This window comes from Solea solea, chromosome 10 (assembly GCF_958295425.1).
Source record: "Solea solea chromosome 10, fSolSol10.1, whole genome shotgun sequence".
Classification (NCBI taxonomy): domain Eukaryota; kingdom Metazoa; phylum Chordata; class Actinopteri; order Pleuronectiformes; family Soleidae; genus Solea; species Solea solea.
In genome coordinates this window covers 8,918,464-8,944,789 of record NC_081143.1, presented here as the reverse complement: position 1 = coordinate 8,944,789, position 26,326 = coordinate 8,918,464, and the positions used below count along the sequence as shown (strand labels likewise).

At 39.6% G+C, this 26,326-nt stretch overlaps 1 protein-coding gene across 1 annotated transcript; it reads right to left on the bottom strand.

Annotated features, from left to right (window-relative positions):
* Positions 1-842: 842 nt before the first annotated feature.
* Positions 843-24,456, bottom strand: LOC131467266 (protein Dok-7-like). Its single transcript, XM_058641072.1, has 13 exons — positions 24,328-24,456; positions 24,172-24,217; positions 23,095-23,174; positions 21,575-21,725; positions 20,362-20,562; positions 13,992-14,111; positions 9,907-10,014; positions 7,822-8,726; positions 4,555-4,626; positions 4,330-4,378; positions 2,828-2,965; positions 2,221-2,376; positions 843-1,604 (listed from the first exon to the last, which is right to left on the bottom strand). Exons 1-13 carry the CDS (start codon positions 24,379-24,381, stop codon positions 1,432-1,434), a joined length of 2,253 nt encoding a protein of 750 aa, XP_058497055.1. The 5' UTR covers positions 24,382-24,456; the 3' UTR covers positions 843-1,431.
* Positions 24,457-26,326: the final 1,870 nt, after the last annotated feature.

Below are 26,326 nucleotides of genomic sequence, written 5' to 3'. Positions count from 1 at the left end.
GAGTCAGACATAACCAGACGATGCAGCCAAGATGGTTCAGATCCTGATCCTGGGTAGCATCTGATGTAATACTTCAATTCAACTGTTATTTTCCTATCAATATAAAATAAAAGAAGAATGCTTTGTAGATAAAGAAGCACAGAACCGACAAAATATAACGGCAATCTTTAATATTCAGTGAGATACAGAGGCAAACAACATACCAACAATATTAGTTTAAAAAATATAGTTTATCATCATTCATATTTTCTTGGCTTAAATAAAAGCAGTCACTATTTACACATACATTTTTTTTAGTGACATTTACAGACAGTTCCTGGTTTAAAAAAAACTCATCCTTATGTTGTTTCCTCCTCCTCCTCCTCCTCCTCCTCAGAGGCACTGGTGGAGAACCGCCACCATAAACATAAATTACCTTCAAATATTGAACAATTTGTCCTGATGATATCAAGAGAGAGGTGAGAACTTGGAACACACGCCGTGCTCCTTCATTCATCAGTTGTTGCCCTCTCACAGACCAGAAGCAGAGACATTGATTACTGTGATGAATAATCTTACTGGCTGGCTGATTTACTCACTCATGTCCTGCTTAGGCCACATGGGCCTGGATTAATGTAATTTGCACCCGAAATACTATAACTCTAAGCTTCTTATTTCAATCGAATGCTTTTAAGCCCATATGTGGAATGATTGCCGAGCTAGCTGGGACTCTTAGCAGGTGATTGGAAGGTGTTGGTGAAATGAGCAGGCCTTGATCTCATTATGTGATCCAAACCTGTGATAGATGGTGTGAATTTCAACTTTGGTAGCTGGTGGCAAGTAAGAGTGGAAAGAGAGGAAACAACAAATACAGCCTCAACCAAGCTGAATGAAGAAGATAAATCTAGTCAGAATGTCAAAGAATCTCCAAAAGCAGCTGTTTGTGTGTGTGTCTCACATTTGTAGGGCTGGGTTTTGCCACTGATTTCCTGAATCCATTTGATCCTGATTCCCAATTCAGTTTGATGTCCATGGAAACACAGCACACGATTCAGAAAATCAATGTATTGAACACAGCCCTATGTGTCATCAGTGGTAAACATTAGTTTGTGGTGTTCAGTGATCCTGAGAGAATCTTAAAAGAGTCACGTAGACAAAAAGTTGCCTCAGCATCTACATTCAGTGCCATGCAGCCAGCAAAAAAGAAACGTCTAGTATAAAAGTCTACGTATATCAGAAATGACAATATATAAATAAATATTCATGAAACACATCCACGATGGCAGCTGCATAAAAGACCACCCTGACATGTCCTGTTTTCTTCTTTATATGGAATGGATTGTTTGCAGGAATTTCTGTTCACTGGCATGACTGTGTGTGTGTGTGTGTGTGTGTGTGTGTTACAACTGCATTTTAAGCCTGAGAGCTTATTCAAAGAATCAGTAATGAAGACTATTTTGTTAAAGTGTCATCAAGCTGGACACTGCATTTGGTTTGGTGACCTTGCCGCCTGTCCTCCAGTTGAGTCAGTCTGTCCTCCCTGTCATGGACTTGCTCCGCCCCCACTCTCTGAGCCGTTTCCATGGCAGCAAAGTTGTGTTGGCCGTTCCTGATGGAGCCCTCTTCTGGATGGGGAATGAAAACAAAACTTTTTTTTCGTCTCTCTGCAGTTTGTGCATGAAACACCCGCTGTCTATTATAAATGTTGCTGATATTTCTATGAAGCACACATCTTTGATTTTCTTAAGAGGCTATAAAATCCTTTTATGACAGGATGTTATTTTTATTATGTCTGTTCACGCCAGAAAGATCTTAATGCATATTTATGCCATGTCACTCACATAAACTGCTTCCTTTCACCATTCAAAAATGTCTGATTATGCCTCATCAGTCAAAGTAAATTCATGTCAGTTCTCCATGAATACATTTCCTCTCCTAATTCACATCTGTCTCTAATGGTTGTGTCTAGTTTCTGCAAGCAACAATCCTTTGGCACATTCTGTAAACTGGGAAATGGACTCAAGCAGGGAAATAAACAGCTGTTGCAGGATAATATCAGGAAAACCTAGAAATGTTTATAGATATTATCTATAATATAGTTTTCCATTAGTCCGGTGGAGCCAGAGAGCTGTGATGTAAAAGCTGATGTTATTGTCCATTATCACAGAGCAAAGAGAGAAAGGAGAGACCTGAAGCCATTTAAGGCTCTGTGTTTTTACTGCAGAGTCAGCAGAGTGTTACCTGTGACAGCATGGTGTGCCTCCTGCAGTAGCTCCCTGTTAGTTGTAGCCAGCAGTGTCCTAATAGGGATGTTGACATAATTAATAGCACTGTCACTATGGAGACCAGCGTCCAGGGACCCAGACGGAGCAGCTTCAGGAGGAAATTGGAAAGTACCTGAAGGAAAAAACCCCAAAAGGAGAGCAGCACAGTTCATCCTGGGCCAATAAAATCAAGTATCAATTTACACTCACCGGCTAGTTAATAGAATAAACTGCTTGTTAAGGCAAATGTCTAATTAGCCAATAAAATTGCAGCGACTCAATGCATTTAGGTATGTAGACTTGGCCAAAACAACCTGCTGAAGTTCAAATTGGAACTTAATTAATGTACGTTCATAGTCGGTGTGTACATAACTCTATGGTCCAGAAACAATGCAGAAAGGCAGGCATCCCTAAGCTAAGCAATAATACAGATGAGTTCAAAAACAACACTTACACAGATAAAAAGAAATAGTAAGAAGATGATAAACCATACAAGTATAATGTGGCAAAAAAACAAAAACAAAAAAAACTGAAAAGTATTATTCATGATCATTAACTACTCAGAAATAGCATAAACCTCTTACCACAGGCTGGTGTTGGCCTGTACGAGGTCAGAGTGATGGGTGGAGGTGGAGGACCAGACGGAGGCAGAGAGGACAATGACTTCTTCAGACCAGCCTCCACACTGTCATCATGTTCCTCTCTCACATGCAGAGGAGGATCTGACAACAACAAAGTTATTTTGAGCACATCAGGATTTGACAGACACGGTTTGTTAAAGAATTCATTTAGACGAGGGAAACAGTGTGGACTGCATTACAAGACAGTTTTCACTTAAACATGGAATACATTGTTTATTAGTGATACTTAATATAAGTAATAATACAAAAAATACCAGCAACCACAGCTCTGCCTGTGCTTCTTTTTTAACAACCTTATTATCTCTGCCAAGGAGGTTATGTTTTCATCGGTCTGGGTTCATCTGTCCATCCTCCTTTTAGCAACTTCCTGTCTACAGTTTTTTTGACGGATCATTTTAAGAAATGGCTATCTCTTCTAATGAGCAAAACTGAAAAAAAAAACATCTCTGTCAAAACTCAGCAGATTTAAATAAAGACTCTCTACAGCAGGGCGATATGAGCTTACAATTATGTCATGAAATTCCACACATTTCCGGCCACGAGTTATAGATCCCTGCTCTACATTCACATTTATTATTCCGGATCTGATCTAGATTATAAATTTGACATATGAAGTCCCATTTTGTAACATCTGTCCAATCGAGTTCCCATAGTTAAGGTCATGTCCCTTTTCTTATACTAGCTCTCTGTTTTTTTTTTTTCCATCCCCGGTTTTATTTTGAAATTCACATGTTTTCATATTGTGTCAGGTGTCTTTTACTTCCTGCCCTCCTGTTTCCCGCCCCTTTGATTACCTGCACCTGCCCCGATGTGTTCCACCTGTGTGTAGTTGTCTTCCCTCCCCTCGTGTGTATATATACCCGCCCTTCATTAGAGTTCTTTGGCAGTTTGTCTTTGTCCTTTGAGTGTAGAGTTCCAGCGTTTTTTTCCTCTGTGAGATTTTCTAACATCTTAAGACCCCTGTCTGACCACTAACTATGATTTTCAGACACTTCTGTCGTTGATTGTATTATTAAACCTTGAGGTTTTGTTGTGCATTTTTGGGTTCAACCTGTTCCTGCTTTTTAGAAGTGTAGACGCATGTATCTTAGCGACATCTTAACAGATAAGCGTGACTTTTGAGTTAAATCTTGGCGGAGCTGTACGCCCTCTGAGTGCTCTTGTTTTATATATGTTATGTACCAGTAAATCCTCTGGTCTGATCGTTATTACTCATACTCACACATGAGGACAGCACGGATCATTTCAACCATCTTTGATACTGTGTGACAGTTTAATCTGCAACAATTCATCATATTTTATAAGATAACATAATCCTTTATTAGTCCTATGATGGGGAAATGTATAAATGTTTTTGTTAAAGCATTTAAAAATGCTACGGAGTACAAAGTACAGGGTTTTATTGTACTATGATGACGAGCACAGTGTTGAATCCACAAACCGACCTTGTGTCTCCACACAAGATGATAATCCTGATGATGGTGAGCAGGCGACCTAGAAAATAAATGGTATTAAAATTATTCATCATTTTTTGTCTGTAGAAGTTTGTTAAAAATTACAGTTAGCACTTTTAGGGAGGCAAAACGTCTGTGCTTTGAAAAACACAATAGCTATTATATTTATTTTTTTGACTCAAATAAAATAGGCAGATTAATCCAGATAAATCTCACCTGTGTCAAGCATCGATTCCTCACCGAGCGCCACTGCTCGGGTGTAATGTAGTTGTCTGAATCATGATTGCTCTGGGTAGAGACACAGGAGAGGTTATCAACAAGGTTTTTCCACTGCAGCACTGCAGAGAAAAAGCCAAGTCTACAAAGTGGTGAAAAATGTGACAGTGCGAAGACGAGAAAGTCTGAATGCAATGCTGAGGTTTCCGTGGAGAGGAACTGAGACAAGATTATGATATAGAGCCGAGAGGATGGAGCTGTCACTTTTTACAGGTGGCAGAAGGGAGACAAAAGGGCAACTGTCCCAATTTACCATTTTCTCCAGCCCACAGCAGATAATCATACATCAGGCTGGAGCTTCAGGAGTTGTATCTAAAGTCCTATGGTCTGTAAAAACTGTCATAATGTTACCTGGGTAACAAAAACATGCAGAGTGAGGTTACTCCTCTTTTGTAACTTCTTTCTTTTGTTGTTTGTCTCGTCGGTTCCTGGCCAACAAAACCATGATGTTCACTTCATAATCGAGCCCGAAAGTTATTATTGTTGTGATAAAATCATTAAGGATAATGTTGAAGCTCTAATATTCCAACCATTTTCTTTCAACATTTGTTATGGTTTCTTAAAAGCTCAGTCATGTAGCAGAGAATATAAATTTCACTTCTGTCTCACTTTACAGGCTTAGATGTTGTTCTTCTGCCTTCCCTCCATCAGTTGTGATGTCAAATGGATCACTGTGTCATTGCAGATAGACTTTAGTACCTAAAAGAATCCACAATGCTGCTCTGAAGTGGTGGAGGAGCCACCTCTTTAAGGCCATCAAAGAATGAAATACAGAACCTGCACAGATTTTCCATACTCACATACTAACTCTCCGGATATATTAAAGGAATAAGAGCTGTCAGCCCTAATTTTTCAATTTGTTTGAGACCAAAACCTAATTTCTGCTAAGAATGTAGAGGAATTTTAAACTCTACAACTGGAGAAGATTGAGTTAACACTCTTATGAGCATAATTATAACCAGGCCGCCTTGATTTAGTTTGATTTTATGGCTTTAGAATTGTCAAAAAATGTTCAGTGAGTGAATGAGTGCTTCTGCCCTCTTTAAGATAACTTTAACTTTCATTATCTGGCAGTTATTCAACATCACTGTGTGTTTTGACTGTGCAATAACAGTTTAAGGACTTGAATTGTGGTTAGGTTATGGCTAGGATTGGGCATTAACTGGATAGAAATACATAGAAATATAAATATAAAATTACCATAGAAATACGAAAATGTGTGTGTATACTTGGATGTATATCTTTGTGAGGTCCAAAAAACATACAAACATACTTTTTGAGGGCAGTTTGTCTGGAGCCCGCAACTCTGAAGGGCTTTTAAGACCTGGTTTTAGGTTATGGTGAGGGTTATAGTTAGGAACTTAGCTGTGATGGTTAAGGTTAGGGTAAGTGGCGAGGGAATGCATTATATCTATGATGTCTCCTCACGAAGAAAAACTAGTTTGTGTGTGTGTGTGTGTGTGTGTATGCTGGGTAAATTATCTAATAGATAATTACCTAATAGATAATTCTGGTACAAAGCATCTTTTCTCTTCCTCAGAGTAATGTCTTTTGTCCCTGATACAAATAATTAAACAAAGTAAACTTAACTAAACTCATTAATTTCCTCCCTCACTTTTGTTCTTTCCCCCTTCACACCAGCTTCACATCTCTCACACACACACTCACACACACACACACACACACACACACACACGCACGCCTACACATGCTGCCAGATATCACAAGATGTGCCGCTTCCCCTCTTGCTCTCATAATACTCTGCTCGCTACAAGGAGTAAAAGGAGGAAATTTTCACAACCCATCAGGAAATTAATTACACTCAATGTGTTGAAGTGACTTTTTCAAGCCTTTGTGGTTTCAGACTCAAGTATCAAAGGAAAACAACAATGGCTCTGAACAGATCTGGGATGGAAACCTACACCTCTCTCTTTGGACGTGGACCAGAGCAAGTGTTTCTGTGAGACGAGACTTCTCGTCACGTTTCCACGCCCTGTGGTTTTTAAACCAAAGACGTTCAAGGTCACGTAAGCCTGAGACTAAACTGCACCGTATGGCAGAGTCTGAGGAAACATGCTGTGTTGGCAAAGAGGAGCCTCATCTCAACACAGGGATTCTGTAAACGTGACAATCGACAGACGACCAGTCACTGCAACTCACAATTACTGAGATAATCGATTCACCTGTCAATGATTTTCAAGATTAATTGGTCCATAAAATGTCAGAGAATGCTGAAAAAACATTAATCTCTGTTTCCCCGATGATATCCTCAAATGTCTTGTTATTATTAATTATTACATTTTAATGATTTCTTTACGTTACGTGAAGCAAAATAATCAGGAAAAATTCACATTTAAGAAACTGTTCAGTTAGCAGAGCAGCCCTATATACAGTAACTAGAGCTTCATTTTTATTGATAGATAATAATGCAGAGATTTCATTTTTTAATGTATATTTTATACTGATTCATACTGATGCGTGACTTATAAATATTCTAAAATGTCTGTTTGATATTAACCATGGTCAAATGACTTTGTAAAATGCTGAATAAGTCTATTCAGCTCACTCGACTCTCTGTGTGTTTCTCAGTGTAGTCACGTCTAGATCTCGTGTCACTCGGTGACATTCTCACGCTAAACAAAAGAAGTGAAGTCTAGTGTCAAGTCAGAGGCAACGGCTCTGTTACTCTGTTACTTCAGTGATGTCACTTCTACCAACTTTGTCTGTGTCCACACACTCCAAACCAGGGTTGTGCTGAAGGAAGATTTCCTTCATGAGTAATCAATATTAAAGACATTGATGAACAAAGGCCAGCTGATTAAAAAGAGATTAGCATCTGCTAGAGGGAAGATTTGCAAACACTTTGTTTAATTTCACGAAACTGCTGAACTCCAAGGACAATATTAAGAAGTAACAAATCATAACTAATGAGGAAAATATGTTTTCGATTCATATGATTTAACTGTTTCACTAAATCTCATCAAAATGATTAGAATCTGAAAAAAGTATGTATGAATGTAGCTGCAATTTGTTGAAGATGTTAATAGACAGGTATTTTCTTGAGTTCAAAATATGTTTTAACTTGCAGTTGTGGAAAAAATATCTTTTTAGTTTCACAGAAGGCTAAAAAGAAAACATTATATATCCAGTGATGCTTCCTCTAGTGTGCTGCATGCTGCTTGGTGACGAGTTGAATGGTTTAAATACCTGTGCTTCCTCACAAACCAGGCCTCCACGTGCTGACAGAGATCTGGGTGTAGACCTTCCTTCACTGTCCACAGAGGGCGCTCTCTCGCTGGCCCTGGACTGTGGTTGCTGCGACATGGCCTGAGGCTGAGCCCTCAGTCCTGCCTTGCTGCTGCTGCTGCTGCTCAAACCCTGACAACCACCTCCATCTCCACAGCTCCTGCTGTCCTTCCTCGGCTCAGGTGTGGCTCCCTGGGCTGAGTTTTCTCTCAGGGACAGGGTCTGGAGGAGACTCCTGGGCGTATCATAGCGCGCGCTGAGCAGGTTTGGGATCTGGTAATCCTCACTATGCCTAACAGATGCACGTGAGCTCGATCTGGAGCTATTACAGCGAGACGAGGTGCAGGAGTTAGCGTAACTGGGTTCTGGGGTGAGTGTGGACTGAAAAGGAGATGCAGGAGGAGGAAGTGGTGAGGATGGAGGTGAAGTAGGACCAGGAGCAGGTGGGCAGGTAGTTGCAGAGTCAAACTCCTCCCCTCCTACCTGACTGGCTGCATCCAGGCTCCCTGTACATGAGGAGCAGCTTCCTGAGTAAGATGACTGACTGCCCGTCGCTATGCCAATCCCAGAGTCTAATGAGCTCTGCCGCCCGCTGTCATGGAGACCACGAGACTGGAGCTGAGCCGAGGACGGACGAGTCCCAGCTCCTGCCATCATGGCACCGTAAAGTCGATCATCTGAAGTGTTCAAAGCCTTCAGTGTGGAGGAGCTGGACACTGTCTCGCTGGACAGGTGCAGTCTAGCTAATGGTTCGGCCCAAAATGGAAGTCGTTTTCCATAGCTTGTGTCAGATTGGCTGGAGGAGGAGCTGGAGAGGCTGCTGCGGTCGTCCCCGGCAGCAGATGTGGTGCAGCTGTAAGTTGAGCCTAAAGAAGGAAGAAGAGAAGGTCAACTGAGATACATTCATCTTTTTACACCAACAAGAAGGTTACACTGATTACACACGTCATGTAATCAGTAAGAGATAAATCAGGTCTTTTATTTGGCTCTAGGTACAAATTTTTACGACGCTATAAATCAATTTTCAATTAAGTGTTCTCATTTGCGAAAGTTCAGGTCAACTGCAGTCATTTTTATGCAGCAAGGACAAAAATGAGCTTTTAGCTTTAAAGAAAGTGAAGTGTGAATTAACTGTTCAACACACACATACTGTATGTCTTATATTCTCACATAATAATGGCCAGAACCCACTGATTAAGCCTTTTGGATTGAAAAGTCAAATTAAATCAAATACATTTTATTTGTAAAATGCCAAATCATAACACATAACTAAATCATAGAAAGATACAATTCTTCACCTTTATCATTTAGTAACTTATGTAACTCCCTAATTCCTTCATCTTTCTTTTTATAATACAAATCCAATTTTCACACAAATATCGGAAAACAGATGCGGAAATCCAAAGTCCACACAGTCAAGAGATCGTCGTTCTTGGAAATGTTTAAGAGGCACTTGTAATTAGATGTAATTAAGATGATTTTTAGTCTAGTTTAGTTTTTGAAGTTTTTGTGTTAGTTTAATCTCTTTTTTCCTTGACCTTTCCGAGCATGTTTCAATACAAATCTTTCCCTGTATTTTATGCTATTAGTGTTTGCAAAACTAAACTTGAACATCCGTAGGTGTCAACAAATACTCCAAGGTTTCTTACAGTCTAAATGGAGGCCAATATAATGCCATTTAAAGTGACTATATGGTAAGTTAGAAGAAGTTACAGTTTATGCAGGTCTTAAATTCTCGGAGGCATTTGTGAAGTTTATCGCCCTGATTTGTTTCCTCCACCTACAGAGATAAATAAAGCAGCGTGTCATCCACGTAGCAATGGAAATTTATGTTGTGCTTTGTAATAATAATGCCAGCGGGCCCGAGCATCTACAGAGCAATGATGATTAAGATCATCATCATATCATAATCATATACTGTACATCAACATCTAAGGGCCAAACAATGAGTCATGCTATGGCTGCCACCCATTCATTACAGAGCGCTCGTGTTACATTGATTATGCATGTATATAAACCCTGAGGTGGAGTGTATAAATAATGTACCTGTGCTGCTCGCAAGGCTGCACTGAGACAACATGCTGAGTCTTTTCTCCAGCGCTGATGTCTCCTGGTTGAGTCGTTCCTCTGCCGAAGCTGGGTCTGCACTGAGATCTGCAGTAAACACACACACAGTGTCATATGAGTGTCAGGGTCTTACAAACAGCAGGTTAAATGTTGTAATTTACTAATAATAAAACACAATTCTTTACTTAATTCTTTACTATTAAACATTAGCAATTATTGTATTTTATATTAAATCTAACACGAAAGATCTCTACCTTATTGGCCTCTGCCTATCGTCTTTTCACATGCTTTATCATCACAGTGGCTAAAAGTATTTGGACGCCTGACTATTTCACTAACAGGGACTGTAAAGACATATTCATATTCATACATATACAGGACTTTAATATGGAGTTGGTTCCTCTTTTGCACCTCCACACAAGATTTTGAAGAGTTTCTATGGGAATTTGTATACATTCATTCTGCAGAAGCATTTATGAGGTCAGTCACTGATGTTGGACGAGAAGGTCTGGCTCACAATCTCTGTTCCAGTTCATCCCAAAGGTGCTCGATGGGGTTAAGGTCAGGACTCTGTGCAGGCCAGTCAAGTTCTTCCACACCAAACTCATCAAACTATGTCTTTATAATCCTTGCTTTGTGCACATCATGTTGGAATAGAAGATTAGAGGAATAGAGGTTTTCCTCAAACCTCTGCCACAAAGTTGGAAACATAACATTTTCCAAAATGTCTTGGTATGCTGACGTGTTAAGATTATCCTTTGGAGATAAGGGGCCGAGCCCAAAGTTGAATTTATTACACCTGAATTCAATACTTAACAGGTGTGGCCAAATACTTTTGTCCTTAGCCTATAGTGTATATTTATAACGATTTCTTGTCATGTTTTACGGGCTCCACATGTGTCTGAGTGGTGGTTTTTGTTTGTTTTATGCCCTTTCTGTCAGAAATGAAATGCAGACTGCCTCCAAAATAGTTTATTGTCCAGCCCTGGCGTCTTTTATTCATCAAAAAACAGAGTGTGAGACTCCAGTTGTTCCTCTAGAAAACCTTTTAGTCCTTAAAACCCTTTATGTCACAAAAAAAGGGCCTGGCAGCTATTTTATATCTTAATACAAAATGTAAAAATTAGGTTATACATGCCACTGTCAACCACCTCTTAAAGATGTCTGTGTCACCTCATGTGTGACTGAGGCCTTGTACATTTAACATCTCCCAAAGGCACCTCGTCTGTAAAATCCTGTCAATTACACACTTAATGTCTTGCTTGAAACTTTAAAGGTGGGTGAGAGTCGATGGAACAAACATTGCCTTGAGGATGAGTTTTTGCCAGTGTGTGCACATTGAAGTGAGCCAGGGTGTTTGTGTGTACAGGTGTCAACAACCTAACCCTTGGATTTCTGCCTCTGGATTGAAGCGCAGCTAATGCTAGCAAGCAGACGCCAAGTTTCTTCACTATGCTATGTAAGGTGTCAGCTAACATTTGCTAACATTGCTAGTCTATGCTATTTATAGCTGTTACCAGCACTGAATGTTGTGGGGTTACAGTAGGCCAGAGTAACTGATAGTAGAATACATGTGGCAGGCGTTTAAAGTGTGTATATAGCAAATGGTTGTCCTCTTTAAATATTATACAGGGTCAAAGACTAAAAACTGTTTCTTTTCAGGTTTTTTTTTAACATATATAAAATATGGCTCAATGACGCACAGGAGGCATGTTAGTATAACTCCTCTTCAAACGCTGTAATGATATAAAACTCCCTAGTGTGCTTTATCATTCACCAGAAGAAACTATACAGTTCTAGCACGACTCGGCTCTACTTCGACTCGGCTCTACTTCGTCACAGAACTCCCTTCTGTCACATTTTAGTTTCAGCTCAGCTCGTGTGGAACCTCAACAGAGCAGGTACTAAAAAAAGCAACCAGGTACCAGGTACTATTCCTAATGGAAAAAACACTTTGTATAGTGGAAAGGCACAAGTTGTGAGGCTGCAGGTTCCACTGATAGAGATAAAGAGGGAGAAAGAGAGCAGGACTGTATCCAAACCAGCTCTGCATTTGTGTTTGTTGTTAAACTGCGACCAAAATGGTAAAAATGTCGCCTCTCAACGTGTTTGTTAAACAAGTGGTTTGCTACAAGCGTGGTAATGAACTGACTTTGGTCCCCACGAAAATGTATAAACCAGCATGTGTGTGTGTGGCAGTGCATTGAGGGAGAGAACAGCACAGACATGCTTCAGGTGAACGTCACTTCGAGGTTTGATTCCAACAATGCACACACTGACAAACTGACATTTGCAGACTTTGATCCCCACTAAAGTGTAAACGTCAGTATGTGTGTGTGTTCAGCTCCTCCAGTTGACTCAATGTCTCGGAGCAGAGACTGTTCCTAAATTTTGCATGATTTAAAACAGTGACATTTTTAATAATTCAGATTTGGTAAGGCGGTTGGAAAACCCATTTTCCTGACTGATATCAGACCAATCCAGTCTTTTAAAATTACACACATCAGTTCACTTTTTTGTTCTTTCAAGTCCTCATAGCTCACATGATCACTGCATCCCTCACTCACACTTGTTTATTTATTTCTTATGGGAGAATGTTGTTTTTTATGGGAGATACTAGAGTTATTGTCTACACCAAGGAGGCAAGAAAAACCTTTTATTTCATCATCACTGGCACATTAAGTTTTATGGCCAAAATACACTTCGACTCGACCCTTGACCTCCAAACTCTAAGCACCTCCTTTAAAGTTTATACTTTATAGTTATAAAATAAAATAAAAATAAATTTGCTCAAGAGTTTCTTGAGAATGCAGCAGAATACGTAATGATAGAAGTGAATCATCAAAACCTCAATCAAATATAATGATTTAGTTTCTTCATGATGCAGCAGATTGTGTGAAATAAATAAAGCAAAAATAGTTGTACAAACAAAGAAGTCGAGGAGGTTCGCAGCCTATTCCGCCTACTGTTTGAGTCTTTAGTTCTATTGGTGATAGTGTTATCCAATAATACATTTGAATACAGTTAAAAGATGAAAGGTTAGAGCATGTCGTAGATTTTTCCTCCACCTTAATCTCGTTTAACCAAAACAATCCCACTGTGTTTGTGTCTGTGTCTATTCCGAGACACATGTGCCCTGTCTAACAGTCATTAAACCTCCATGTTTGTGCTCTCAGAAATGCCTGTGAAATTAGCAATAGCTCATGAGTCACGCACAAAGGCGTGACCCCGTAACCCTCACGGTGACTCTCGGGAATTTGAGCAGGTGCCGTTTCCGTTAGCATGGCGCCTGACACGAATACTAAACATGCTCATTTAACAGCTAGTAAACCTCTCTAACAGAGGTCACCAGCTCACACACAAACTCATCACTTCAGGTTTCAACAATGCTTGTATTTTTCAAAAATGGTTGTTACTCATATCATATAGAATTATTTTCCCCAAGAGGCCACATGAGAAATATTAAATATTATATTATATATAATATATAAGGGCCGGACCAATGAACTAAGTTGTGCTCAATATTCATTTTATCTCTTCATGAAAAAGCAGTAAATTGTATCATTTCCATGTAAATTGGGCAGCATACAAACACACAAATTAAGCTAAATTAATGGAAAAGCAGACTTTATTCAATTATTACGAACCAACTCACACGCGCACTAATGCTGCGGTCACACCTGATGCATACAAAAGTGACAAGATAATAAACAGGGAAGGAGATAATAAGTTGATACTGTGCCTTGTCTGGGTTTATCAATAGAGATGGGTGCTAGCAATCTAATGCTATCAAATGAAATTAAACTGAGATTAAATTGCTGCATTAAATTCATCATGCAGCAAGTGGGTGACTTCATATGATTTCTATATATGAAATTAAACTGAGATTAAATTGCTGCATTAAATTCATCATGCAGCAAGTGGGTGACTTCATATGATTTCTATATATGAAATGAAACAAACATGAAAGAATATGGTCGTTACATGGCGTAGTGAGTTGTTGTTAGTTGCGTCTTGAATTTGTAACTGCTTGTGTTTGCAGTGTGTGTTTACAGTGTGTTCACCTGGCAGAGAAGGTTGCACGCCATGCGGGGTCCTGCTGGGGGCGACACCTCTGACAATGCAGTCAAACAGGAAACTGATGTGCTCGCCCTCTGAACAGGACAACAAGAAAACACCAGCCCCTGCAGAACAGACGGATTTAGGATTAATAACTAATGACAAGGTGAAGAAGAAAATTGAGATTAAGATTTTTTTGTTGTTGAATAGAACCACTGCTGCGTCTTTTATGTGAACACAGGCTCTGTCAAGCAAAACTATCAGACCTGACTGAAGGGGAGTTTATTTGTATACAGCAGCAGCACAGTGTGAGAGGAAGCAGGAAGCATTCCCGTCAAACTGCTGAATGATCGGGTGTTTTGAGCTGCAGAATTCCCTTCGGAAAGTTTTCGTGAACACGTCTTTGTGTTTCCAGTCTTACTCCAACCTGTTTGTAGACATCTTGCTTTACTACAACGTTGCTGTTGCTCTTGCCTCCATCTGTCTTAATGTAAAACAAATCACAGCACAGGCATGGAGCTAATAAGGTTAATCAGCATTTTGTAAACTCATTTGACACTGGTTTGAATCTAACATACTTTATTATATTTAGTTTTCAGAAGCTGTGGAAAATAAAAATAAAGGACAAAATGTTATCACAGGGCTGCGTAATAAAGTAACTGTTGGTAATGCTCAGTGAAAGAGGTGTGCGTCAGGTGACAGAGGAAGGAAAAATACTGTAGTAAATTTTAAAATCAAACGTGAAAGAAAAGCATCAAGCAAGGCCAACCAATATTCAGTGATGTTGTGAAGGCTGCTGCGAAGGCAAGGATGTTTTCTGAGTCAGCAACAACCTTTTCTTCTAAAGGTTACGTAAAACAGCTTTCAATTCACAACCCTCTCTGCCACTGAGCCCACACTCTGTGTGGGAGTCTGTGAAAAGGCAAGACAAGCAAGAAAAAGCCATGAAACATCAAAACGTCTCCTAATGGAGACACTGAGAAGACATCTGCAACGTAAGTCCTTAGTCAGGAGTTTTGGTTGGTGGGGGGGGGGGGGGGGGGGGGTTACCTTCATTCTTATAAAAGTAGGGTTGCTGCAAATCCAAGAGTACAGCAGAAAATTCTGGAATATTTCTTAGCTTAATAACATCACAGTCATTCTCATACTTTTTTCTCTTTACTCATCATTTTATTTTTTTTTTATATTAAAGCAGTGCATGATGAAAAGTAATCACGTTTTATTTAAGCACATAAAAGAGCCTTGCTTATTTATTCATTCAATATTTTAGTTTTTTTTTTATATAATCTTTTAGATAGAATGTTGTCTTCACAAACATCAGTGAATATTAGATTTATTCTATTTGTCAAACTAGAACTGTTGCATTAAAGAAACTTCACTTACCTTTTACTTTATTTATATACTAATATAAGTTTGTCTTCAGGGCTTTCTGCTTTTAGAAATGGATGTCGCATTATTTAGTTAGAGTCATCAGTGAACATTAAATGTCATGGAAACGTAACCACGACATGAACTATTTTGTGTTTCATATTATTTCCAGTTGACAAGTTTAACCTGGGATAACTCATTGTGCAAAACATGAAGACTGTATAAATAAATAACATTATTAAAAGCACAACAATGGATCTGAAGAAATAAGTGTATTTTTTAAAGTAAATGAGAAAAACAAGCCTCTGCCTCCAAGCTCAGCTTAAGAACAAGGATAAAAGAGCATTTACTGCAGAACTGTATAAATATATCTGCACTTTATTTATAGGCAGACGAATGAAGCTTTAAACACAGCACAGACACATTTGTCGCCTTTTCACTCAATGTGCTGCGTTTTTACACATCCAGTAGATACAGAGCAACATTAGGACATTTAAGGCTGTGTTTAATTTATTCATGTATGTACAACTCTCTTTTAGCTGTGCTTGTGTTCTCCATCTCCATCAATTAACCCCAAAAAGTAAAGGTATGGCTTCAGACACACAGTATAAATCCTTAACAAATGCTAAAATAGCCACTGTTTGCCAACAACATGAGCTGAAAAGTGAATTTCCACTTTGCTTTTCATCTTTTTATTTTCATTTTTAAGCCTTAATGGAAAACTGTGCCCAGCAGTTGTCAAGTGATCGTTAACGGAGATAAACTAAGCTGTGACCATGACCTCTAAAATACAAAGACATTTTCCAGCATTGTAAAAATATAACATTAGGCTCTACTGGGATAAATAACCTGGCCTTGGTCCATCCTCATTTCTTTTTCACAAATGGTGCACTTTAACTTTCATCCTTTTTGCTTAAGTTATGAGACTCTTTAAAGCCAACATGCTGCACTTGTGAAGTGATTAAAAGGCAGGTGGACAACCATTTAGTCTTAAAGGTCAGAGACACTTTAACCTCAGAGTCATTCACACCTTTAATGGCACTTGAAAGTTGCTGAATTTGCCTTTTATTTTGCACAGACTGAGACTGTGGATGCATCATAACATGTAGTTGTGTCAACATAGTGAGGTAGCACGACATGAAGTGAGTGAGTGTCCGCGTTTATGCACGTGGTCGGACAGTGAAAGATTGCTAACCCTGCATGTCGGCTCAAAATTGCTTTTATCAAAATATCACATGTCCTGACAGCCATCCAAACTCTACACAGGATCATTTATTACTCTGCTTCTGAGCATATGTATGTGTGTGTGTGTGTGTGTGCTACAGTGTCCAACATGTGTGGACCTGATAAGACTCTACGTCCAGCTAAGACAAAGGCTCTGCTCAGAGCAAACATCATCAATCACATGACACAGCGGCATCATTATCACGTCAGATGGAAGCTGCTGATCTGATATCACGGCTGTACTCTGTGTGTGTGCGTGTGTGTGTGTGTGTTCTGTGTACTAAACTTCTTCTTTAAAGTGTATCAGAGTTCCGTTGTGAATTCACACCTCGCAAACAAACTTGGATTAAGAAAGGCTGGTGTGAATGCACCCTAAAAGATTAAAAATGTATCAAATAAATACATTAAATGTCCTGTTTTGCTGGTATAACAGCCTGATGATGGATGTGGTCGTGTTGGTCGATAATATTTTATTTTATTTTTTTTTTTTTTACCACATGCTCCACCAAGAGAGAACACAAGACTTTTTTTTCTGGACCTTTATGCTATTCAGGCTCACTCGTCACACTTTTCACACACTGACTTTCAAACCAGACTCTTGACAGAAATCATACCACCTACACTGAACATTAGGCAGCTTGTATTCATTAAAGAAAGTGGAAAAAGAAAACATTTAGACGAACATGAAAAAATCCTTTCAGCACAGACGTAAAACAATCTGAAAGCACACAGTAGCACTAAGTTCTGCTAAATGAGATAAGCGTTGTCCTTCAAATTGAGAGAAAAGAAAATCAGTGGGGGAACAGGGAAAAAGTAAGAGTGAACAAATGTTTGAAAGCCGCTGTTATCTAAGTGAAAGCAGACAGCAGAGATTCTGTTTGTTGGAGCCACAAGACGGAAATTCATCAGTGAGTGAAACATGAAGTTTGGTGCTCTCATGTGTCACACGTATTCAACAAATACAAATAAACATGTTAAAGTGTAAACTAACACGCAGCTTTACCTTGCACTCATGCAAGGAATGTCACTTGATGATTTGACTCTCACAAATCCCTTTCTGACACACTCGGCAGCTTCTGCAGCCTCGCCAAAGGGGCCTTGCTTTGATGCCCCAGAAGGCTGCTGGGTAATATGTAAATGAGGCGAGGAAGAAGACTGGGATTGGCCGTGTGACCAGCAGGCACTTAATGATTGGCTGAGGGACCAGTGAAGGGCAGGCTGGTATTTATAGATGTTGCTCTAAAGAAGATTGAAACCAGAGCCGCCGGACCTCATGGTTATTCCTGTTGGAGACCATGAGGCTGCTGACACACAGACACACACACACACACACACACACAAAGTAAGTGCAGATAAAAACTCTCTTTTTTCTCTTAACACTGGAACATCTCTAATTTATATCTTTACAAGAGCATATTTCCCATGGACTCAGTTATTACATTACCCTATTATGTAAAACAGTGTCCCATTGAACACTTATCTTGCCACATACACACACAAGAGAGAGAGAGAGAGTGAGAGAGCGAGAGAGAGAGAGAGAGAGAGAGAGAACAGACACACACACGCACACACACACGCACACACACACACACACACACACACACACTTCCCCACCCCAAAACATGACCTACCACTCATTCTCAACATTCATGTCCACATCAGCTGGACATTCAAAAGCTGCCTACACCACGATAACCCCCCCCCCACACACACACACACAGAGAGAGGTTTGTGCAGCTATTCTTCTTCAAACAATGCAGTGACTTACATTCAGATAGCCTAAACCAGGCATGTCCAAAGTCCGGCCCGCAGGTCATTCACGGCCCTTGGTCAGATTTTTGGTTTTATAATGTATTATGTATAGCCAGAGACGGACTGGGATGGAAAATCAGCCCCAGTCACATGTCACTTCCCTTTAGCTCAACTGGTAAGACATTGATACGTAGATACATGCATTCACTGACGCACTCACTCAGTGATCTTCTATCGCTGTATCCTCCACATTTATATTATATTATGTTATTATCTGACTACAGATGTGAAAGAAAGGCAGAATGTTTTTATGTGTGCTCTCCTGTGTGGCTTAGATTTGGTTACATTGCCATTTAAAAATGAGATTTGTGACAATAAAAAATAAAATCATTATAGAACAGTGCATTTGTTTTACTGTTAAATAAGGTTTGAAGGGACCATTGGCCCCCAGGAATCTTCACATTATCAAATCTAAAAAAAAAGTTTCGATACCCCTGGCTTAAACAAAGCATTATCACTAACCTTAACCATAACTAGTTAATACCTGACCCTAACCTTAACCAAACCATAATTAAAATTTTGTGGCAGTTATGTTCTGCCTCATTAAAACCATGTTTTAGTCTCCATGAGGAGAGAGAGAGCATTCTTTGGTGGGCAATGGCGTACAGTACAGACATTGAAAGTCATGGATAAACTTACTGTACAAACACCATCACAGATTATTATATTAGTCTGTCATTTTAATTGACAGATACTTATCATACTTTAATTGACTAATATGAGTATTTTTCCATTTGTTACTACTTTATACTTGACATAATTCCACACTGCAATCAGCTAAACACAGGCGTTCATATTTTTACACAATAAGGTTTTAAACACAACTCAATGTTAAAGATTAAATCCGTGGTTGAATCACTAAGTGTGTTGGTCACATTTCAGAAGTTGCAGATGTCTGAGTTGTTCACTGCTCCATGAAACCTTCTGGATGTTTTCCCTCTCAACCTCTCACACAGATTCATTTTACTAAATGTTCCTCAAAAAGTATCTCACATAAACATTGAAGAAAAAAAAGAGAATCAACTTACGCAAAGATAAAGACATGTTTTCAGTTTCCTTTGTCTAGTCTACTTCCTGTCAGCCATTTCAGTTAGTAGTTTTTTGTTTTTTTCTCTCACCTCCCATGATCCCCTCATTGTTTCCAGGTGTGTGTCATTTGTCTGCCTCTAGTATTTAAACCTGCTGTCCCCTGTGCCAGTTCCTTGTGTGTCTTTGCCTTGGCAACCAGCATATTTAGGAGTAGTCTTTCTTGGCCTTGCATGACCAACTGCTTTGTGTTGTTTGGATTCCACCATTATTTTTACTGTTTTACTGTTTTTGTGTAGTTTTGCATTTAGGTCTTTTGTCCCTCTTAACACAAGAACTGAATTATCATTATTTTCACTCATTCTTAATAAAACTTAATAAATATACAGTGTTTCTCTGAAATAGCAGCAACTAGAACAGCAACTGAAATGGCCTCGTAGTAAGAGGGACATCTCAGCTGCTGTGTCTGTGGTTAGGTTTGACCTTCCACTTCAGCCCACATGGTGCACACAAGTCCTTAAAGTGCTCAAAAAGAATGGGCAGGTGAAGGTCTAACGTTTCACATCCACTGAAGATCCTGAACAAGCAATCTCTAGTTTGATGTCTTAATAGGGATATACTTATATATGTATGTATACTTGCATAAGCCTACTATAATTAATTCAGGAAACAAGTAACCAAAATCTAGCTGGTCATGGAAAGAAAACATATTTCACAAATTCTGAATCCAGCATTTTTGTATTCCACTTTTAGAAATTGGTTATCAGCCTCTTCATGCCTAATGTAATCTGTTGCTGATGATGATGAATAGTATAATACAGCAAGAAAAGCTCTTTAATTCTGAAGTACTGACATTACAATGAAATCCTGGTAGAAGTGTGTACATCATAAAACAAACAGGCAGGCTGTTTGTGTGTCATCACACAACGAGCGTCAGTTACTCACAGTATCCACAGCGAGTCCCTCCCTCGAACACGAAGCCATTTGGAACAGCACCATATCGACGCAACGCCGACAACTTCCAGTGGCCAACGACGACGGGAGGGAGGCCTCTGGTGAGGATCAACACGTTGTTGCACAGGTGGAGGGAGGCGGGGCCACTTTCCACTTTGGTACCCGGTTCTACGTTGACACTGAACCGATGGACTGATGGAGAAACAATGACAAAGTTTGAAGAGTGTGTGGATTTTCCACATACTTAGCCATAACAACCTAAAGTATCGTTGATCAGATTGCACATGAAACCCACAACAAATGAGATGGAATGTGAACGTAAGCCAATCACACAAACACATGAACACACAAGCACAGTGTTGACTGATGGCTGTGGTGACAGATAAATAAGATCTTTAAGCTCCACTGGCAGCAATTTTTTCATTTCTCAGTTTGTGCAGATGGTTGTTATTCAGTGACATGGTCTATCTCCCCCTCTCACTGTCATATATATATATATATATATATATATATATATATATATATATACCTGTTTACCTACAGTATATATATGCAATTTCATGTTCATCCACTGCTGCCTCATCGCTCAACTCAAAATGTGATTTCTGTGTTTGAATTTAGTTTTTGACGCAGCAAATTTACCAAATGAACCAGTGGTCGACCAGAAAGTTGACACATTTCTAGCTGGCACAGGCTGTTGAACAGAGATTAAGTGGCAGACCAATTCTTAAGATATCATAAATTTGAGATTTTAAATGGTGAGCCTTTTGTTAAGTAGCCAAAATCTGTTGAAGTGGGACAGAAGGACAGCATGTTTTCAAATAAAATAAGTTTCAGGGTCCCAGGCATGTCACATGTCGGTGTTATTATTATTATAATAACAATAATAATAATGTTTACTGTTCCAGAGGATGTAAAATGAAGACCGTACATAAAAATATCTGGCTCTCCAGACTCATCTTCCAGTTAAGTATATACTGTAATAGTGAAAGTCCAGTCATATACAGTATCTTATTCACATTTATAACTGCTCATGTTTTAACAAAAATCAACAGATTCAGTAAAGGGACTGATGTTGTGGAAGCTTCTACTGGGCCAACAACAAAAACATATTTTTCATGTGTGATGTGTCCAACTGCAGCTTAGTGAACCAGCACATGAATCATTTCCCCATCACATCGTCGAGCAAGATCAAAGCACTGACCTTCTCCCAGGCTGTAGCGGACACGGGCATCCCAGGCCAGCAGGGCCTCATGACTGCTGAAGCCAAGCACCAGTGTGTGTGCCGAGCACAGGATGGTGAGAGTGTAGGACACGCCATCGTATCCTGACGCTGGCTCCACACCACAGATCCCCTGCAGAGCACAATTAATTTTACAAGAAAAAACACACCATGTCAGCCATTAAAGTCAGGTGGATTTGACACCCCAGTTGTGAGGATACATCTTCCACAAAAGAAACTAGAGGACAAAGGCACATAGCAGAGCCGGGAATGAAACCCACAACCTTCTAGTTGAAAGACAACTCACTCTCCTGGTCCCTGTAGCACCATAACAAGAGCTGACTTGGTCAAACTAGACAACAAAAATGACTGTAACCATTGAAACTGGCCTGAGATTTTATACTGTAAGTTATTTAATGTCATTAACCTTGTTCTTTCTCTTCTTAGTTCCTGTTCTCTCTCTCTCTCTCTGTCCTCATTTTGCAGGCTGCAGGATCCAGATCGAGTTGTGAGGCTATTATTATTACCATTAGCGGTAGTAGTATTGTCATCATTATTATGTTAAATATTATTTAAATAGCAATCTCTGCTGCTGCCTGTATAAATGACAACACTGAACCAAACTGAAGCAAACTAGTTTCATTAGGCCAAGTAAAGGGGTTTCCAACCACAGTGCCACTGTAGTCTCCTGTAAATAACCAGTCATAAAATAAAATATGTTTTGCTGTAGACTTCTGTTGTTGACATGAGAATATTATACGCTCATCACCTCTTTTCTTTGAAGGTGCCAGTCTGGCACAGGTTAAAATAAGCATGTACTCTTACATCATACCACAGTAAACTTTATTTTAAGACAAAATTTCAATCCAGCATGGATGGAATGGTTTCCACCCATATATCTACATACCTACATATACCATAGAAATGTCAAAATAAGAGTAGAAAAAAAACTAACTTTAACATCACTATAAAAGAACAATAAGAAGCATTATATACAAAACAAATGTTAATAAATGCAAATTAAAAGGAAATTTAATAAAACTGAACACCAACAATACAACAGCTTAAACCAAACTTGTAAAAAACAAGAGAATTAAAAAGTAGTACACCAGGATTTAACCTTCTATATAAATAAGTAAGCCTTAAATGTGCAGTATATACTGTACAACAGCTGGAACAATAGTCTAAAGGTCTAAGTGGGTAGTATTTAAATGACTATATATAACACAGTTGGAATGTACAATATAAGTAGTAAAGGAATTTCGATCCACACTTGATTGAAGTGGTGAACTAAAATAAAGTGCATTCTGTCATGGAGTAAGTGTGCAGGTTCTTCCCCTTTTTAGCTTTGGACCAATGGGTTGTTCTTGGGGCCCAACTGTGCCATCATGACCACAGAAAGCCTGAGGTGTGAATGAGATGAAACAACCACCACAGGGATGAAATAAACCTGCCATGCACCTACAGTACAATCATTAGCAGCGGGCCTTTGGTGAACCTACCTCCAGTGTTATATTGAGCCTCTCCTTGCGGCCTTTCTCCTTCCCCTTCTTCTCCTTATACACCAGCAGAGACAGACAGTCTGAGGCAGACAGGGGACAGTCGCACACAGAGCAATGAGCTGTAAAAACTGACAGGCTTAAAGGTCTATTTTGTGATTAATGGGGAAATGTGAAATAACAAGAGTGTCACTTTTGTAATCCCGCAGTGTGCTAGACTGTTTTTATGGCTCAGCTGTCGTAATATACTGAAAACAATGATCCACTGGCACAGCTGATGGTGAAAGTCAAGTCACACACACACACACACAGAGTTATTGCACAGCTATTTTTGTTAGGAAACTACATTGAATTCCATTTATTTGGACAGCCTACGCAAACCACAATTTTCATCTTAATCTTAAATCGAAATGGGTTGCCTCCTAAAGATTAGACTTTGGTCCTGTAAAAGTCCGTGTTTATACTAGAAAAGGTCTTAATAAGGCAACAAAGTCAAGTACACACACACGCACACACACAGTAGATTAGAGTATCATATTATTCCCAGAGTCTTTTCAGTTTCTTCCAGGAACACAGCAGCAGCAACATCATGATCCATATGATTATACTGCAGTCAGTCCTCACAGCGTCTCAAGAGAAAAACTATTCAGATTTGAAGACACGCACCTTTTTTTTATTCTGCCAAACACTTTACAAAGAGCAAACTTTATATCATGTAAATGTCACTGTTTATCTTCGTGGCTGGAAGGCTTTTGAATAATTAACCTTCAATCACAGTGGCAATAAAAACCCTCGGGATTTAACACCCAGACTCCTGAAATGAAGGAGACGGAAGGGGCAACTCCACTCTTAAAGGTGATTTTGTGCTTGTGTAGTGCGCGCCGTCCACGCGCTGTCCGGTGGCCCGGCACTATGGCGCGTGCGCTGCCGTGGCGCACAATGCTAAGGTGTTGTGATCAGTTTAAGCACGTGAACATGAACGCGGATGAACGATGACGGTGAATGAAATCGATCACTGATAACGCTCGGACACAAACATGATCGAAGGTGATTATAAATAGGAGCGGTTTTGCCACATACCTGCAACCGGAGAGGGCTTCCGAAGCACGACCCACCGACTCTTCCACTGTGGACAAGTTAAAAGTAGAGACACAATGAGTGACCGACTCTGCTCCTGTGGAAACTCGGACACGCGTTTTAAAGTTTGAAATGAGCGCAAAGTTTGACGGAATTAACCTTTTTTCCATCTCTGAACTTGACTTGTCCCTCCGCGACAACTGTATCCGTCATCTTCTGTCATGGTTCCGACCAAGTGTGTGTGTGTCTGTGTGTGTGAGAGAGAAAGAGAGAGAGAGAGAGAGAGAGAGCGAGAGCGCGTGTGTGTGTGAGTGTGTGTGTGTACTTACTTGTAACTGTTCCTTCTTGAAGAACTTTCCTGGTATAAACACTGACTTTGTTAGGACCAGTAGTCCTCATGGAGACCAAAACCTGGTTCTAATGACACATAACCTCATGTCTGAGGAACTGTGAATTGTGTGTAGGTTAAATTTAGGATCAGGCATTAACTGGTTATGGTTAAGTTTAGGGACATAACACTTTAGTTAAAACAATAATAGCATGTATGTGTATGTGTTGGTCTTTGTACCACTGCAGGACTCTCTCTAGTTTAAACACAGACCTTTTCAGGACCAGTAGTCCTCATAGATAATAAGGCCTGTCCTAACAAAGCAGAATCTGATTTCTGGCTTTAATTAAGGTATTTTAGTAAGCTATAAGTCTTTGGTTAGGCTGTCCAAATGAATTGAAGCCTGTGCAGAGTCCTAAGAGGAATAGCTTTGTGCAAATCTCAATCAGTGTGTGTGTGTGTGTAAAAGGGGGGGTCACTTTTCAAAATATCCTTTTACAGCTGAGGTCATGGCGGCAGACTTCACTCTCTCCCCAACAATCGGACCACCGAGGCGGGCAAAGACAGCCGTCTCCCTCCTCTGAGGCCCTGTCAAGTTAGTGCAGTTGTCATCAGGCGTCAAACTCCCACATTATTGTCAGCAACGGAGCCAATTCAATTAAAACCACATACCCTTCACTTAACTTGTGAGACGGGCTCTCAGCTGTGTGTTAGACAGGGATTCACATAGCTTTAATGCTAATCAGTAGACCCTCAGCTTCATATCCAGTTAAACCTGTAAAGGCTGTCTAAACTATACTCCCAATTAAAAGACAAAAGCAGTAAAAACTGTGAAAGATCACCGTTCAAAAAAAACGACTCTATTATATAACCATAACATTATTCTCCTGCCCATATGTCCACAGACGGAGCAAATCCTGGAGCAGATGCAGCAGCGCTGCAGTTTGTTCTAGGCACTGATTCACTGTGGACTCAGCAAATAGTGTAATATACAGTAAATCTTCCTGTCTGGTCCCTTGACTCAGGATTTATCGCAGACTCACACATACACTGTTCATTCACTTTGAATGGGGCAGTATCGAGCATTGCCAAACTGCACTGTGGGTCTCCTACGTCACTTTGTATGCAGCAGAGGTTGAGAAATGTTCTACTTTCCACGAGGCAGAGGGAGCAGCAGCCAATCAATTCCTGTTCAACTATTCCATCACAAGTGCTAGACAATCAAATAAGTTTTGAGGCGTGAACTTCCAGTGACTAAGAAGTCTCTATTGCATCTATTGCAGATTGTAACAAACAGACTTCTCTTCTTCTCCGAGTGCATTTAAATCCCCGAAAAATCAAGGATTTCTACTAGTTTGCATAATTAGAAGTAGAACTCAGACAATGTTCCTCAGGAAAAGAAGCAAGATAATTTATAATCCTCCTTGCATCACAATTATTTGAAGTAATATAAGATAAGATAACTATATTAAGATATATTTAGATATCTAAATAGTGTTGAGCTTAAGTTGTTTGGTTTGATTTTGTAGATGAAGTTTGCTCATTTTAAGCACATTTTGTTACCCTCTAAGTTTAAAAAAACAAGAGTGAGTTTGGAGTAAATATTACAATTACAATTAATGCAATATACAGTGTTACATTTGTAACAATAATTGTCAAGCAACAGCTACTCCTAGTTGTTGGGAGAGGTGCCACCAAATAAAATTCAGCTTAGTAAACGCTTCGGCTGGACCTGATTGTGGATTTGTTTTGATTTGTAGTATAATATATAAGTATAGTCTATAACCAGTTCACTCTGGTAACTCTACTGAGTGCTGGTAGCTGTTGTCA

Coding starts and splice junctions, on each gene's coding strand:
- LOC131467266 (XM_058641072.1), bottom strand. CDS start 24,381: ATGACGGATACAGTTGTCGCGGAGGGACAAGTCAAGTTCAGAGATGGA. Junction 24,218..24,327: donor AGTTCAGAGATGGAAAAAAG/GTTAATTCCGTC, acceptor ACTTGTCCACAG/TGGAAGAGTCGGTGGGTCGT. Junction 21,726..23,094: donor GGCTCAATATAACACTGGAG/GTAGGTTCACCA, acceptor TGTGCTCTGCAG/GGGATCTGTGGTGTGGAGCC.